General features: G+C 34.9%; 1 protein-coding gene across 1 annotated transcript; it reads left to right on the top strand.

Moving 5' to 3' along the window:
- The first annotated feature begins 11,814 nt into the window (after positions 1–11,814).
- Positions 11,815–13,151, top strand: LOC130463122 (protein FAR1-RELATED SEQUENCE 5-like). Its single transcript, XM_056832165.1, has 2 exons — positions 11,815–12,611; positions 12,695–13,151. Exons 1-2 carry the CDS (start codon positions 11,815–11,817, stop codon positions 13,149–13,151), a joined length of 1,254 nt encoding a protein of 417 aa, XP_056688143.1.
- The last annotated feature ends 1,546 nt before the right edge of the window (positions 13,152–14,697 follow it).

Below are 14,697 nucleotides of genomic sequence, written 5' to 3'. Positions count from 1 at the left end.
GACGGTTGACGTTGAAAACTAAAATCTTTAAAATAAATTAATAAAAATAATTATATAAAAAAGGGGAAAATGGTCCCAAAATATTATGCCAAAGAAATTGTTGTTGGGCCTTTTTATTGTAGAGAAGAAGAAGATATCCTACCACTTGATGACTTGGAGAGTTGAAGGTAATGAAAAATAAACACTATTGACCTAATCATTTTGTTACCTTTATTCATAAAATTGTGTTAAATACATTTTTATTACCGCCATTTATTTCCTCAGTATTCCATCTGTTAAAGGACAAGTAGAAATTAGATTTGATTAATTAACAGAATTAAATCGAAAATCTCGTTTAAAATAGATAGTGTAGCCCACAAATCACGATTAAGGAAATCTTGGTCGGTTTGTTTGTTAGGTAAAGCTACTCTTTCTAAACACCAATGAAGAGCATATTTTTTGTCGGACAGCCAAGACAATGACGACCTTAGCCAATTAATTTTCCACGTCATATTATAAAATTATATATTAATAATATAAACTATAATATACGAGTATAAAATTATAAAACAATAATATTAAATTATGACTTAATATTCTTCTAATAATTGCTAATCCAACAATTATAAGTGGTCTAATCTGTCCACTTAAAAACCTTTGCCAGATTGCCATCAAACAGGACTCATTTGTATTAATTAACAAATACTACTACTTAATCATTTTAATTAAAATAATTATACGTACGCGTGCTTCCATTATTGGTCCCTCTTGTAACTACGGGTTCTGGACTACGGAGTACATAAGTAAGCAACCCGCGTTGATGATAATCTAAGGTTAAAGGGGTAGTTTGGTTGACCATGAAACTAGAATTTCTTAGAAAGAAGTTTTTCCCATGTATTAGCATTTTCTAGGAATTAGATGATATTGTTTAGTTAAATATGGGAAATAAACTTCCATGGGAGTATTCTACTACATGTACACCTAGTGTATAAGACATCTTGTACACCATGCTTTTCAGGTTGAAATGACATATTCATTGTTTTCATTTTCATTTGTTAACAAATTAATGGTGGTGTACAAGAGAATCTTGTACACTAGGTGTACATGTAGGCATGTAGCCTTTCCACTTACTTAGGGGAACCTAAAGTAAGCAACTTTCTGAAGCTGATACATATACCCTCTGGGTATGGAATAGTGTCATACCCTGGGCTCCCATTGGTTGTTTTCACATAAGCAACCCCACATGAGATTTAAATTTAAATCTAAAATAGCAACCCCACATGGAATTTATAAATCTAAACCAACCATAGCCCAGGGTATGACACTATTCCATACCCAGGGGATATATGTAGCTCCATTTTGTAGGAAGTGTGACTTCCCATGTTTTTGTCAAACAAACAACCTACAATCTTTCACTTCCTAGGAAGTCATAATTCTCATTGTATTTCATGTCAACCAAACATCACAATTGTTTACCTATTTTTACTTATTTAAAGATAAATAATTTAAACCCTGTTATTTTAGTTTAGTTTTTTTCCTGTAAAAAAAAAGGTTTAGTTTTTCTTAATTAACTTCCTTAATTTTGTTTATTCTTATTTTTTCTAATTTTATCTTATACTTCGTACCAAGTATGAACTTAACTAAATTTATTTTCCTGAAAAATAAAATGAAAATAAAGTTAATAAAAAGTGCCTTAACTATAAACTTAATTAACTTATTTTTTATGACTTATTTAAATAAACTAAGGAGAGCATAACCTAATTAGCTTTGCTTTTCAAGTCGAGTAATCAACCCACAATATTGTGTTACTAGCCCGACCCATATATGTCTGACTACAAGTCTACAATATTGTGCGCTAGATACGGTAGGAGAGGCACGATGCTGGGTCACGGGGCATGTATGAACATCTTTTTAAAAAGTTAGCACGAATACGACGGGCTGATATTTACATCAGTACACCTATTTTTTAAGCAATAAATTAAAAAAAAATTAAAATTAGTAGGGGGGTCCGCTAGTCCAACACGATCCAACCCAACTTGCGCGCCTTAACATGTGGGACGGATAGTGCATGCATGAGCTTCATTTTTAAAAGAGAGACCTCGAACCTAATAAGGTACGACTTTCTTTCTAGACATGACTTGTTTGGGCACGGTGCATATACGGCGTGCGCAGTTCTAGTTGTAATATTTTTCTATACTCATACATACCCCTTAAGCTACAAACCAATTTCGAAATGAGTATTAATTATTCCTAAGTGATAGTTATTTGTGACCGTAAAATTAATTAATGTTTAAGGATCTTGATTCCGGCATGCTGCATGCACGTGGTATTTAGAATTGTGTAGGGCCACAATATTGGACCACCATTACCGACTTATTATTGACTCAACTTGGAATAACATGGATTATTGTTTACCGATTTATTAATTTACTAGCAAATTAAGTACTTAGATTGGTGCCTAATTATAATTTAGCTTACATATTGTTATCAAGTGTCACTTCCTGATGACTATGATGGCACAAAGCTACCACTCTCGATCTTAAGCTCCAATCATATCTAGGATTTTCTATTATTATCTTGCTTAACTATATCATCTCGATCTATTATTAGATAATTCGCCAGCTTACAAATACGTAATACTATGTAATAAGGTAACGTGAGTTGCACTGTTGCAGGGGCGGATCCAAAAATTTATAAATGGGAGTCTAAAATATTTATGACTAGATTTTAGCCCGTGCGATGCACGGATTCTAACAAATTGTTAGGTTAAAATAAAACTTTTATATATACCAACTACTATATTTATATATTAGATTAAATTATTTTTTTATTTTGGATTGAATTTAATTTTAAATTTAATTTTTAATTATTAGAGTGTATGATTTTGGATGAAATTGTATATGCGTAATATTAACAATTAATTAATAAAAAATATCTATGTGGCGCCTAATTATTTATCTATGTGGCATTCGACTTTTTTAATTCAAAAATAAATTCAAAATATTATTTTTCATTGGCCGAAAGCATTGGTTTTCCTACGTGGCGCTCTAATATTGGATTAGTGTTTGATTTTATATTGAATTTTATTTTAGATTAGTGTTTGATTTTGGATGAATTTTATTTTAGATTTTTTTTTTATTATCAGAGTGTTTGATTTTGGATGAAGTTGTATACATTATTAATTAATTAAAATATCTACGTGGCACCTAATTAATTATCTATGTGGCACTTGATTTTTTAATTCAAAAATAAATTAGAAATCTTATTTTTCATTGGTCGAAACCAATAGTAATCCTAGGTGGCACTCTAATATTTCAGCAAATGTGCCTCCTTTATATATATATATATATATATATATATATATATAAAAGATTAGATTTGCTTTCTAATTTCTCACATTTGCACCTTTCAAGGGGGCTAATTTGAGAGATAAATAGTCGAAAAATTAAAAAATGCCATAATAAATTATGTGGAGGATTTAGGAATTTTAATTTTGGATTTTCATAACAATAAAACTCAACACCTAGTTCAAATTGCAACAATAACTTGGCTCGATTTCAATTTAATATTTTGAAGGAGATTTACTTTATTACAATATTTGTCATTGAACAAATAGCACGCAAAGAAACTAATAAGAAAAAAACATTCTTAACGCTTATGGGGCATTATTATTATATACGGAGGAATTAATAAAGCTTCTAATTAAGTCTAAGAAACATGCAATTATACGTCTATAAAATTGGAGTATAAAAATACATTACTAGAAGTATATAACGTATGAAAATTACAAAATATTTTTTGAAGAAAAAATAACATAACTGTTTTTTTTGGTGTTTTTGTAAAAGCAAAATCATGAACCATTATAGGGAAAAAAAAAGCGATTAAGGAAAAACGATTTGCAAAGGGAAAAGGAAAAAAAACATGAATAATTTAGATGATCAACGAATGACAAGTAAAAGACATAAAGAAGGAAAAAGAAGAATCATATTTAATGTCCTTTTAAGTGGATTCGAACCCAAACATCACATGTACTATAGTATTCAAGCAACCGTTATGTTACAAGTATATTTCGTTATTATTAATGTAAGTTAATTACACATAAGTTAACTATTTCTAGTATAATTAATTACCCCAATATCAATTTTACAGTTTTTTTACAAAAATAACGGGGGTCCATTTGGATCCCTCCGAACCTATATAGGTATGCCCCTGATGTGATATACGGACTAACTTACTTGACTATGTACTGTAGGAAATATTACTGCAAAATCCAAAAAATGGTTATGTAAATATGGACCGAATATTTGATTTGTATGTAAAATTATGACGTGTTAAAGAACACTGTCTCAGAAGAAAAATTTGCCCCGACTATTAAAAATGGCATTGCCCCTCTAAATTTAACACAACAATCTGTCTTAATGTGCACTCAAATAAGATGAACTAGGAACTCATAATATACTCAGAATAATGGTTATGGAAAAATAGAAAGAGAGAAAGAAGAATGATTCTGTGTTTTTAACAACCTAGACGGTTCCCTTTTAAAACCCTAAAAAATCGTAACTGGAGAGAAAATCAAGGGAGACAATTAACAGAAGACAGAAATCAAGTGACTGTTACAAACACAATTAAGGTTGTGGAATGAGTTTCGTAACTAAACGTTCACGTAAGAGTTGAACCGCCAGTTTACATCTTGGCCCAAAAAGGAGGCCCCGCCACACCACGTACGAACACGACCAGAAACGGTTAGACGGCGGCGGCAGCGCGCGCCTGCGCGCCTGGGGTGCCTCCCTCTAGCCCAAACCACCAAGGGAAGTACTTCAAAGTATATAAACCTTACTGTACTATTTCAACAAGGAACAACTTCATTTCCCTTTCAATGTGGGATAAAACTTTCCCCCAAAAATAGTAAGGGAATTTTTACGCACACTTTGTATTATATCCAACAATCCCCCATAAATGTAAAGACAAATTAAAAATAATGAGAAAAAGAGTTTGGGAATTTTTAGAAGTGTTGACACTTAAATGTTGGTATCTTGTGATTGAACTAACACATAATGAACATTAGGAAATTTATTTATTGAGAAAGTGAAAGAATCTGGAACTCTCCCAACTGAGAAATAAATCCCAATAACACATATCTTATCTGAACCATTATGACTTATGAGTTCCTCAATAGTCAACCAACAAAAACCATTATACTTGGGAAGCTCATGAGTGTTCTAGAAAACTTGTCCAAGTCTTCCATAGAAGGTGGCTAAACCTTCACACTCAACTAGGTGATTTCATCAAATCTGACACATAGACCACCCATATCCTGGGATATGAAATCATTAAGATCTCTTGCTCAACCTCTCAACATATATGCATTGAATTCATCAAGTCCTTCTCAATAGGACCACCCAAAACCTGGGATAGAATTAATTAAAAGCTAAAAATCTTAACCTCGAAAAATGTACATGTCATAGGAATGAGAAGTGTACAAGAATGAGTCTTTCCATGGCTTCGTTAGGACACAAGAAACCTTGCGTGAGCAAGGTCGGGTGTCCACCATGAAAATTCCTCAACTAGCGGGCTTAACCCTCATTAATCTCGACGTATCAAGGAATAATCTTCTATTTAGTCCCTTGTTAAAGGATCTGATATATTCCTCTAAGATCTCACATACTCCATAGTGATTACAACACTCTCTATCAAAGTTCTTATAGTTTCATTTCTCACATGAATATGCCTCCTTTTTTCCATTATAAGCACCATTTTTGGCAATACAAATAGCAGCATATGAATCATAATGTAAAGATACATGTGTACAATGGAATATCATCCAATAAGTATCTCAACCACACCGCCTCTTGTCCGGGAAAATCCAACGCAACAAAATTAGACCCCATAGTTAACTGAGCAATACAAGTTTATTTAGAAGACTTTCAAGAGATCGTTGCTCTATCCATTAGTGGAACTTACCTCATCATTGCCAGGTACCTTATTTGCATCACAATAACCTTCTAATACAACAGGAAATCAAACATAATGAAAAGTTGCAAACCCTAGTCTATAGTACCTCTAAGGTACATCAACAAACGCCTAAGAGCGTTCTAATGATCTCTACTATGGTTATGGGTATATCGACTAAGCATACTAACAACGTAGGCTAAGTCAGACCGAGTGTATTTCATAATTAACATTAATCTCCAAAATTATTTTAGCAATATTCAAATTTAGACACATTATTACCTTAGTTATTTTTCAAGTGTATGCTAGGATCATAAGAAGTTTTAACTGGCACAACATCAAAACAGTTGAATTTCTTGAACACTTTCTTTACATAGTGAGCTTGACACAAAGAGAAACCATTACAAGTTTGGTGAATTTAACACCCAAAATCACATCAATTTCAGCTAAGTCTTTCATTTGAAGCTAAAAGGATATAAACAGTCAAATTTCATTAATAGCATCAATATGTGTACCAAAAATCAACATATCATCTACTGATCTACATATAAGCAGACAATAACACAATCAGATCATAACATTTTTTAATAAACACAAGCATTAACACGGTTCACTATAAATCCAAAACTAAAAATAGTTTTATGAGACTTTTCGTACCACTGTTTTGGAGCTTGTTTCAATTAATACAGAAATTTCTTTAACTTACACACTTTATTTTCTTGTCAAGGAACAAAAAAACCAGGAGGTTGAACCATATAGATTTCCTACTCTAAGTTGTCATTCAGAAAAATAATTTTACATCCATTTGATGTACAATCAACTTATAACTTGAAGCTAAATCAAGTAAAGCACGAACAGTGGCGATCTTAGTTACAGGTGAGTAAGTATAAAAGAACCAACACCAAATTTTTGAGTGAAACATTTAATTACAAGTCTTGCTTTGTACCTGTGAAATGCACCATCTGTTTTCCATTTTCTTTTAAAATTCCATTTGCAACCAATGGCCTTGCTACCTTTAGGTAATTCAACCAGCTCCCATGTACGATTAGACATAAATACATAATGGACTCTATTTCATAGTTAACAACTTCTTTCCAAAAACTAGCATTAATTGAATTCATTGCCTTATCAAAGGTTTTAGGTTCATCATCAAACAAGTGAAGAAATATAACTAACTCATATATTTCATCCACATCATTGAGTTCAGATAGAAACACAATCAAGAAATCAGGACCATGACTAGCTTCAGTTCCATGCCTCTTACTTTTCCTAGGTTCCATGACATCAACTATTGAACAACAAGATCGAGAAGGTAAAGGCATAGAAGATGAAGAAGAAAAAAGTAGACACATCATGTGAAGCATCATGAGAATCATTATGTGTAACAACATTTTTCTTTAAAGGAAAAAAGTTCTCAAAAAATTTAGCATCTCTAGATTCACACACTGATCTATCTCTAAGCATATAAACCTATAAGTTGCACTATTTTCAGCATAACCAACAACACATCATCAAAGGTCTTTGGTCCAATATTAATTATCCCGTGAAAAAGAAGGTAAACCAACTTTAGCTAAACAACCCCATACTTTCAAATATTTCTGATTGGGTACATGCCCTTTCCACAACTCATAAGGGGTTTTGTATAACTTCTTACGGGGTATTTTGTTCAACACATAATTATCAGAAAGTATGGCCTCCCCCCAAAAATTATCAGGTAACTCATAACTAATCAACATTGCATTCATCAGTTCTTTAAGGGCTCTATTTTTTCCTTTTATCAATGCCATTTCGTTGGGTAGTATAGAGAGCACATAGTTCATGAATAATTCCCTTTTTTTATCACAAAGTTCTTTTAAAAAGGTCGTATCACACTCACCGCAGATCCGGTGGATCCAGGTCCGTTTTGCAGATATGGATCTTTAAAATTTGGACCCTGTAGATCTGGATCCGGATCCGTTTATGGCGGATAGGATCTGGATCTGGATCCCGTTTTTGAGATCTAGATCCGATCCAGATCGTGCCCATGGATCCATTTTAAAATAAAATTTTATTTTTAATAAAAAAATATGTATAAAATAGTATGAACTTGAATTTTTTTTCATAATTTTGATATTTATTTTCTTTATACCGTTAAAATAAATTTTGCATCATAGGGTGAATGCATAATTTTATCTTTTTTTTGTAAAGTAGCATAACAATAATATTTTTTGAAGCAAAAAAAAAATATATGGATCCAAATCCTACCCGCAGATCCGTTGGATCCGGCGAATCTGGATCCCAAAACTTTGGACTGGCGGATCCGGATTTGGACCTGGATCCATGTGTGGAAAACAAATCTGGATTTGGATCCAATAGGATCCGGTCCAGATCCTACCCATTGCCATCCCTAACTAAGTCTTTAATATATATTACGGCCCAACTGGTTTTCTACTTCTGCCTTATAAATTAAGAACTTTTATTCTACCTCGTCTTTGTTTCTCAAGAGATACACTTTGGTAATTGTAGAATGGTAATCTTTAAATATAATGTAATATCGTTTTCCGCCTATACTTTCGGTATTCATAAAGTTAGCTAAGTCCGAGTGAATCAATTCAAGTAAATCAATTTGTCCAGAAGTGGCAACGAAGTGATTCCTAGAATGCTTAGCCTTAACACAAACTTCACATTTATTTTGACCATTTCTCGTTATGTTAGGAATTAAAGACATTGTTTTCCAACGTTTCATAGAACCATAATTAACATATCTAAATCTACCATGCCAAAGATCAACATATTCAAGCAAGTAGGCAAAAGTAGAAGTCATATTAATAAATTTAGCAACATCATGTCTAAAATATCCCTTCTCGCCAAATTATCCATTACATAATAAAACAAATTTATACCCTCAAAAATAAGTTTCACACCATCTTTGTTAAGGAGAGCACCTTTAAATTCCTGCGAAGGAAAGGAACATAAAATACATTCTGCAAGGATAAAGATTTTCCAAAATTTAGTTTAAGGAGAAATTTTCCTTTACCAAGCACGTACCTCGGGGCTGTTTGGTCCTCCAGTAGCTTCTTCAAATTTTGCAAACAACTCCTTATCCGAGAAAAAGTGCTTAGTTGCACTTGTATCGATAATCCATTCAGTTTTATTATCAACTAAATTAATTTTAGAAACTACACCAGCAATAATGTCATTTTGTTCTTCAGCAATGTGAGCTTGGTTCTTGTTTTAATCCGGTTTATAGACATTGTTTGCAACATCTTTATGGTTGTAGCATTAGCCTTGTGGCTTGACTTTTCATGAATATACGTAGTAGCCACCAGAACTTTTCTCGAACTTCTCATTTTTCTTCAAGTTTTCAGCCTTCTTGTTTTGAACACCAAGTTGCTTTGTATTCTGATTTTTCTTGAAATTTCCATCATCCTTGTTTTGTTTATTAGACCTGTTAGATTTTGGGAAAGAGGATTCTACAATGTTAGCTTTAACATAAAGTTCATAGGGAAAAAAATCCTTATCCTTCAATTTGTTGGATTCTTCGATCTTCATATGACTGACCAACTCTTCAAGGGACATATCTCTCTTCTTGTGTTTGAGATGGTTGTGGTAGTTGGACCAATAATCGGGAAGTTTCTCGATCGAAACATTAGCTTGTAGCACCTCTCACATCTTCATACCTTCTACCAAGATATCAACAACTAGATTTTCATACTAATGGACTTGATCCATGATTGGCTTGCCATCAACGATCTTGAATCGTAACCACTTTCCCGTAGCATATTTCTTTATACCAACATCACCTGTTCCATATTTCTTTTCCAAGGTTTCCGAAATAGATTTAGCAGATTTGTTATTGATAAAGAGATCAAAGAGAGAATTACCCATGTGACTGAGAAGATGCCCTTTAACGAATTTTTTGTGTTTTTTATACTTGGTTCGTCGAGGTTAGGTGTAGCATCGGCAACATCTGATGTCTCGGTAGTAGGACAGTGAGCACAATCTTGAACAAGGACGTAAGCAACCTCCAATGGCTCAAAAAATATCAGCAATTTCTGAGCCCGACCATCGCTTATAATTGGTACCGTTGAGGAGTTCCAATTTGGAGTGATCAGGAAGGGTTTTGAAAAGAGACGCATCCATAATCTGATTTCGTAGATGAGAACTTTGCTTCTAAATTGTAGGAAATATTATTGCAAAGAACGAAAATGGTTATGTAAACGTGGGACGAATATTTGATTTGTATGTGAACCGGTAACGTGTTGAACAACATTGTCTTAGAAGCAAAATTCGCCCCGACTATGGTGCAATCGGAAAAAGGCGTTTCCCCCCAAAATTTAACACAGTGGTCGGTCTTAATGTGCACTCAAATAAGACGAATTACGAACTCATAATATGCTCGGAATAGTGGTTATAGAAAAATAGAAAAGAGAAAAAGAAGAAGAATGATTCCGTGTGTATTTAATAATCCATAAGCTTCCCTTTTAAAACTATAAAACAATCGTAACTGGAGAGAAAATTAACAGAATACGAAAATCACGTGACAGTTACCAACATACCGCGCAAGTGTCAAGAAAACGGCCGGACGACGACGTAGCACGTGTGGAGATGCCTCTTTCTAGCCCGAACCACCAAGGGAAGTACTTCAAAGTATATAAACCTTACTACTATTTAAACAGGGAACAACTTCATTTCCCTTTTAATGAGAGACAAAACTTTCCCCAAAAATAGTAAGTGTATTTTTACCGATACTTTTCATTTTATCCAACACGTACTTTATATGAATTGGAGTATATATAGGTACAGCCTTACAGGTTCAATATGTGTTGATAATCGATTGGAGGGCAAAATTTTATCCTCGCCGCGCCCCTATGTTCCGCCTCTAGCTAGTAGTTTGATTGATAATTGCATGTACGATTTACGAACTTATATACCTTTTGAAAGAGAATAAAAGAGAAAAGGCTACATCTACACAATGGGTATGGAATAGTTCCATACCCTTGCATCTGATTGGTTTTGGTGCTGAGCGGCAAAGGTGGGGCAATTTGGGGAGAAATTGTTTTGTGGAATTGCGCCACTTTCACAAGGCTTCCCTTTCCCGCCAACTTTGGTCTTTTAAAAAAAAAAATTGGTAATTAATAGTTTCAGACACAATTATCTCCCCATAATTAGTTCCCCTAGAAATTAGCACTAATTAATTAATTAGAACTTAGCACTAATTATTAGCCTAGAAATTAAAATCGAAAGCTTCATTGACGGGAGTCAATTTGAAGTGAACTTCACCAGAGTTATACAAATTCCGTCAACATCAAAACTTCCGACTACCTCAGCCGAGAGGTGGTTGGTATATAATTCCGGCGGTACCAAAAGTTCCGGCCACAATAGGGTTTAAGAATCAAATTCCGATCACAGCAAGAGTACCGGCGACCACAAATGAGAGGGTTTAATAATCAAATTCCGTAGTCAACAAAAGTTCCAGCGAACACAACTGAGAGCTGGTAAATTCTATTCAATATTGCAATAATTATTTTGTTAAATTCGGCAATTGACCTGATACTTGTAGGTTATATTTAATCATTATCAAATGAAAGTATGAGTTAATTGGTGATATTTGTAATAACAAACAAGGGTGGGTATTAATTATTAAGTTAATGTTGCATCAAATCTATGTGTGAAATTTGGGTGGCGGAGTTGTCGAAGCCATTGATAGTAGAGTAGAGGGGATAAGGTGCTCAAATTTAGTATGATCAATTAAATACTCGAAAAAACATTTAGTATGACGTACCTGCATGCATGCAATGATAAATTGAATATTAATGCATAAATTGAAAAATTTAGTATGCCGTTGAATTATGTTTGTGTAATGGAAGCGTGAATTTGAAATTATGTTTGTGTAATGGCAGCGTGATGGATAACATAGAAGAGCATCCTAGGGTACCCATAGACCTGAATGAAAGTGGTGAAACAGAAGAATTACTTAAACATAGGGTAGGGATGTGCTTTCTATCAGGAGCCGACTTTAGTAGATTTTGTCATGAATATGCTTACGGAGAAGGTTTCGAGCTATTTATAAAAAGTAGTGACTTGCTGAAAGAGTTTAAGGCTAAGGGGGTTTGTAGAAGAGGTGTAGGAGAAAAAGAGGCGAAGCCAGATATGACGAAACGTATGAGGTTCAAATGTAAGAGGGGGGGTCAGGCAAAAACGGAAGGTTGTAATGTCACTGGTTGCCAAATGTTTGTTTATGGGGTTTTGAGGGGAGGAAAATATGAGATAACGAGGTGTGAGCTGGCGCATAACCATGAACTCAATCCTTCGTGTAGTAATTTAATGGTTAACTATAGAAGTATTGATCAAGGAACGTTTGAGAGAGCGATCATCAATGATAACGCGGGAATTAGCATAAATAGGAACTTCAGTGCACAGGTTCTTGAGCGTGGTGGGTTTGATAATATGACTTTCAACAATCGAGATCTGAGGAATGCAATTAATTTAGATCGACGTATGTCAAGGTGTTTGGGAGATGCAAAGGCACTAGAAGATTACTTCAAGAAGCAACATGAACTGAATAATGAATTTTATAGTTGTCTTAAAGTTGGTGAAGATGGGACTTTGTTGAATGCTTTCTGGTCTGATGCCCGGAGCAGAGATTCCTATAAATACTTTGGAGATGTAATAACATTCGACACAACCTTCTCTGTGAACAGGTGTTATTCTAAATTAACTTCTGCTAACCAAGTAATGTGAATGAATGAAATATCGGGTGCTAATATGTTGTTTCCCCATGCAGGTTCCGTATGCCCTTTGCACCCTTTATCGGTATCAACCACCACGGATCATCTATAATATTTGGGGCTGCATTAATCACGCACGAAGACACAGAAACTTTTGTATGGGTGTTTGAGCAATTTCTGAAGTGCATGGGTACGAAACCAAAAGGAATTTGTACAGATCAGTGTAGGGCGATTGGTAGAGCAGTGGAGGTTGTGTTCCCGGGTGTCCCGCACAGATTTTGTTTATGGCATCTGCTCCAGAATGCGTCGAAGAACCTGGGAACCAATGCCAATTGGAAAGATATTGACCGTTTAATACGTACAACTGTCCGTGATATGGTGGATCCGGAAGAATTTGATGAAGCTTGGTGTATAATAATGGACAAATATGGTCTAAGGGAAGCGGGTTGGATGAAGGACCAATATGAAACAAGGAGTCAATGGGCTCCCGTGTATTGTAGAGGCACTTCTTGAGCTGGGATGTCTTCCACGCAGAGGAGTGAAGGTATGAATAGGTTTTTTAAAACTCAAGTTAATTTACAATGTGGGTTGCTTACATTTGTGAAACGATACGAGCAAGCTTTGAAGATTAAAGCCACGGAGGAAGCAAATAATAATTTAAAAACAAGGGAAAAACCTCTGAAGTTTAACAAGACAATACTAGCGGAGTACGTTTTCTAGAAGTCGTACACAAACGCAATGTTTGCGGAGGTGAAGAAAGAGTGTGAAGGTTTGCTTCACACAAATGTTACGAAGAAGGACTATGCACTGGGGTCAGCAGTATTCTACGTAGTTGTTGAAAGGTTCCCCACTGTAATTTGGCGAAAAAAATTCAAGACCTTCGACATGACATGTGATAAGTCTAAGGGTGAATTTTCGTGCTCGTGCAAATTGTTTGAGTTTAGAGGTATATTATGCAGACACATAATCCGGGCCATGTCCATTGAAGATGTTGAATTTATCCCAGAAAAGTACATCCTAAATCGCTGGAAGAAAGACGCGAGGTCGTATGAGAACATAAAGGTGTCCTACTATGATCCAGAAGAATCCGCAGTGGCGACGAAGGCAAAAGAGCTAGCTCAAAGACACAACTATTTGAGTACTCTAGCTATGCACAACGACGTTACTCTTGCATTGTACAACGAGGCCACGGATAAAATTCGGCTGACTCTGGAGGATTTAGTTGGAATACGGAAGACCGGGGAGCGTGGGGATGAATCAAAACCGTGGTGGGATCCCGCAGCACGTAGTGTATTTGGGCGTCGTAGATTACGGCCAAGGGAGAACAATGAACGAGAACTTGTACGAAACGCACAACCTGCTGAAGAAGATGAAGGATGCATAAAAACCCCTATGGATAAGCGAAGAACGGGTAGGGGGAAGACTAGACGAACAACGTGAAGGAAATAATGCCCTTGGTCCAAGTATGCATTCTATGTTAAGTCTAATAAATGCGGTTCAGTATTAATTAACAAGTTAATAATTCAGTGAGATCAAGTGAGCTGAATGCCTAGCTAGAGGCCGCTTCAGTTCAAGTGGAATTAATGATATTAATCCACAGCTTACTCTTGACTGAACCCGTAGGGTCACACAAATAGTACGTAAACGGATCAAGTATTTAATGGCATTAAATACTCCATCTATGAATATTCGGAACCGACGGATCTTGGTTTCAGTGGGAGCTAAGATCGTCACAGGCAAGAAATGAATACTCCGGAAACGATGATATTGCCGGAAACGGAAATATGGATCGTATCGGAAATATGAATATTATCCAAGTCATAGATGTTGCCGGAAACGGAAACATGGTACGTATCGGAAAATATTATTGGAAATGGAAATATTACCAGAATCGGAAATATTGCCGGAAACGGAAATATTGTCAGAATCGGAAATATTACCGGAATCGGAAAATAATTCCGGAAACGGAAATATTGTATATTTGTTCGAAACGGAAATTAATTCCGGAATCGGAAATATTAAATATTTTTCGTATCGGAAATAAATTCCGGAACTGGAA

Source organism: Spinacia oleracea, chromosome 6 (genome assembly GCF_020520425.1).
Source record: "Spinacia oleracea cultivar Varoflay chromosome 6, BTI_SOV_V1, whole genome shotgun sequence".
Taxonomy (NCBI): Eukaryota; Viridiplantae; Streptophyta; class Magnoliopsida; order Caryophyllales; family Amaranthaceae; genus Spinacia; species Spinacia oleracea.
This window is presented reverse-complemented; position numbering and strand designations above follow the sequence as displayed.

Bases quoted from the DNA above. Each gene is read 5' to 3' on its own strand.
- LOC130463122 (XM_056832165.1), top strand. From the start codon at position 11,815: ATGGATAACATAGAAGAGCATCCTAGGGTACCCATAGACCTGAATGAA. The intron at 12,612-12,694 runs GTGTTATTCTAA...TTCCCCATGCAG, and splicing joins ACAACCTTCTCTGTGAACAG to GTTCCGTATGCCCTTTGCAC.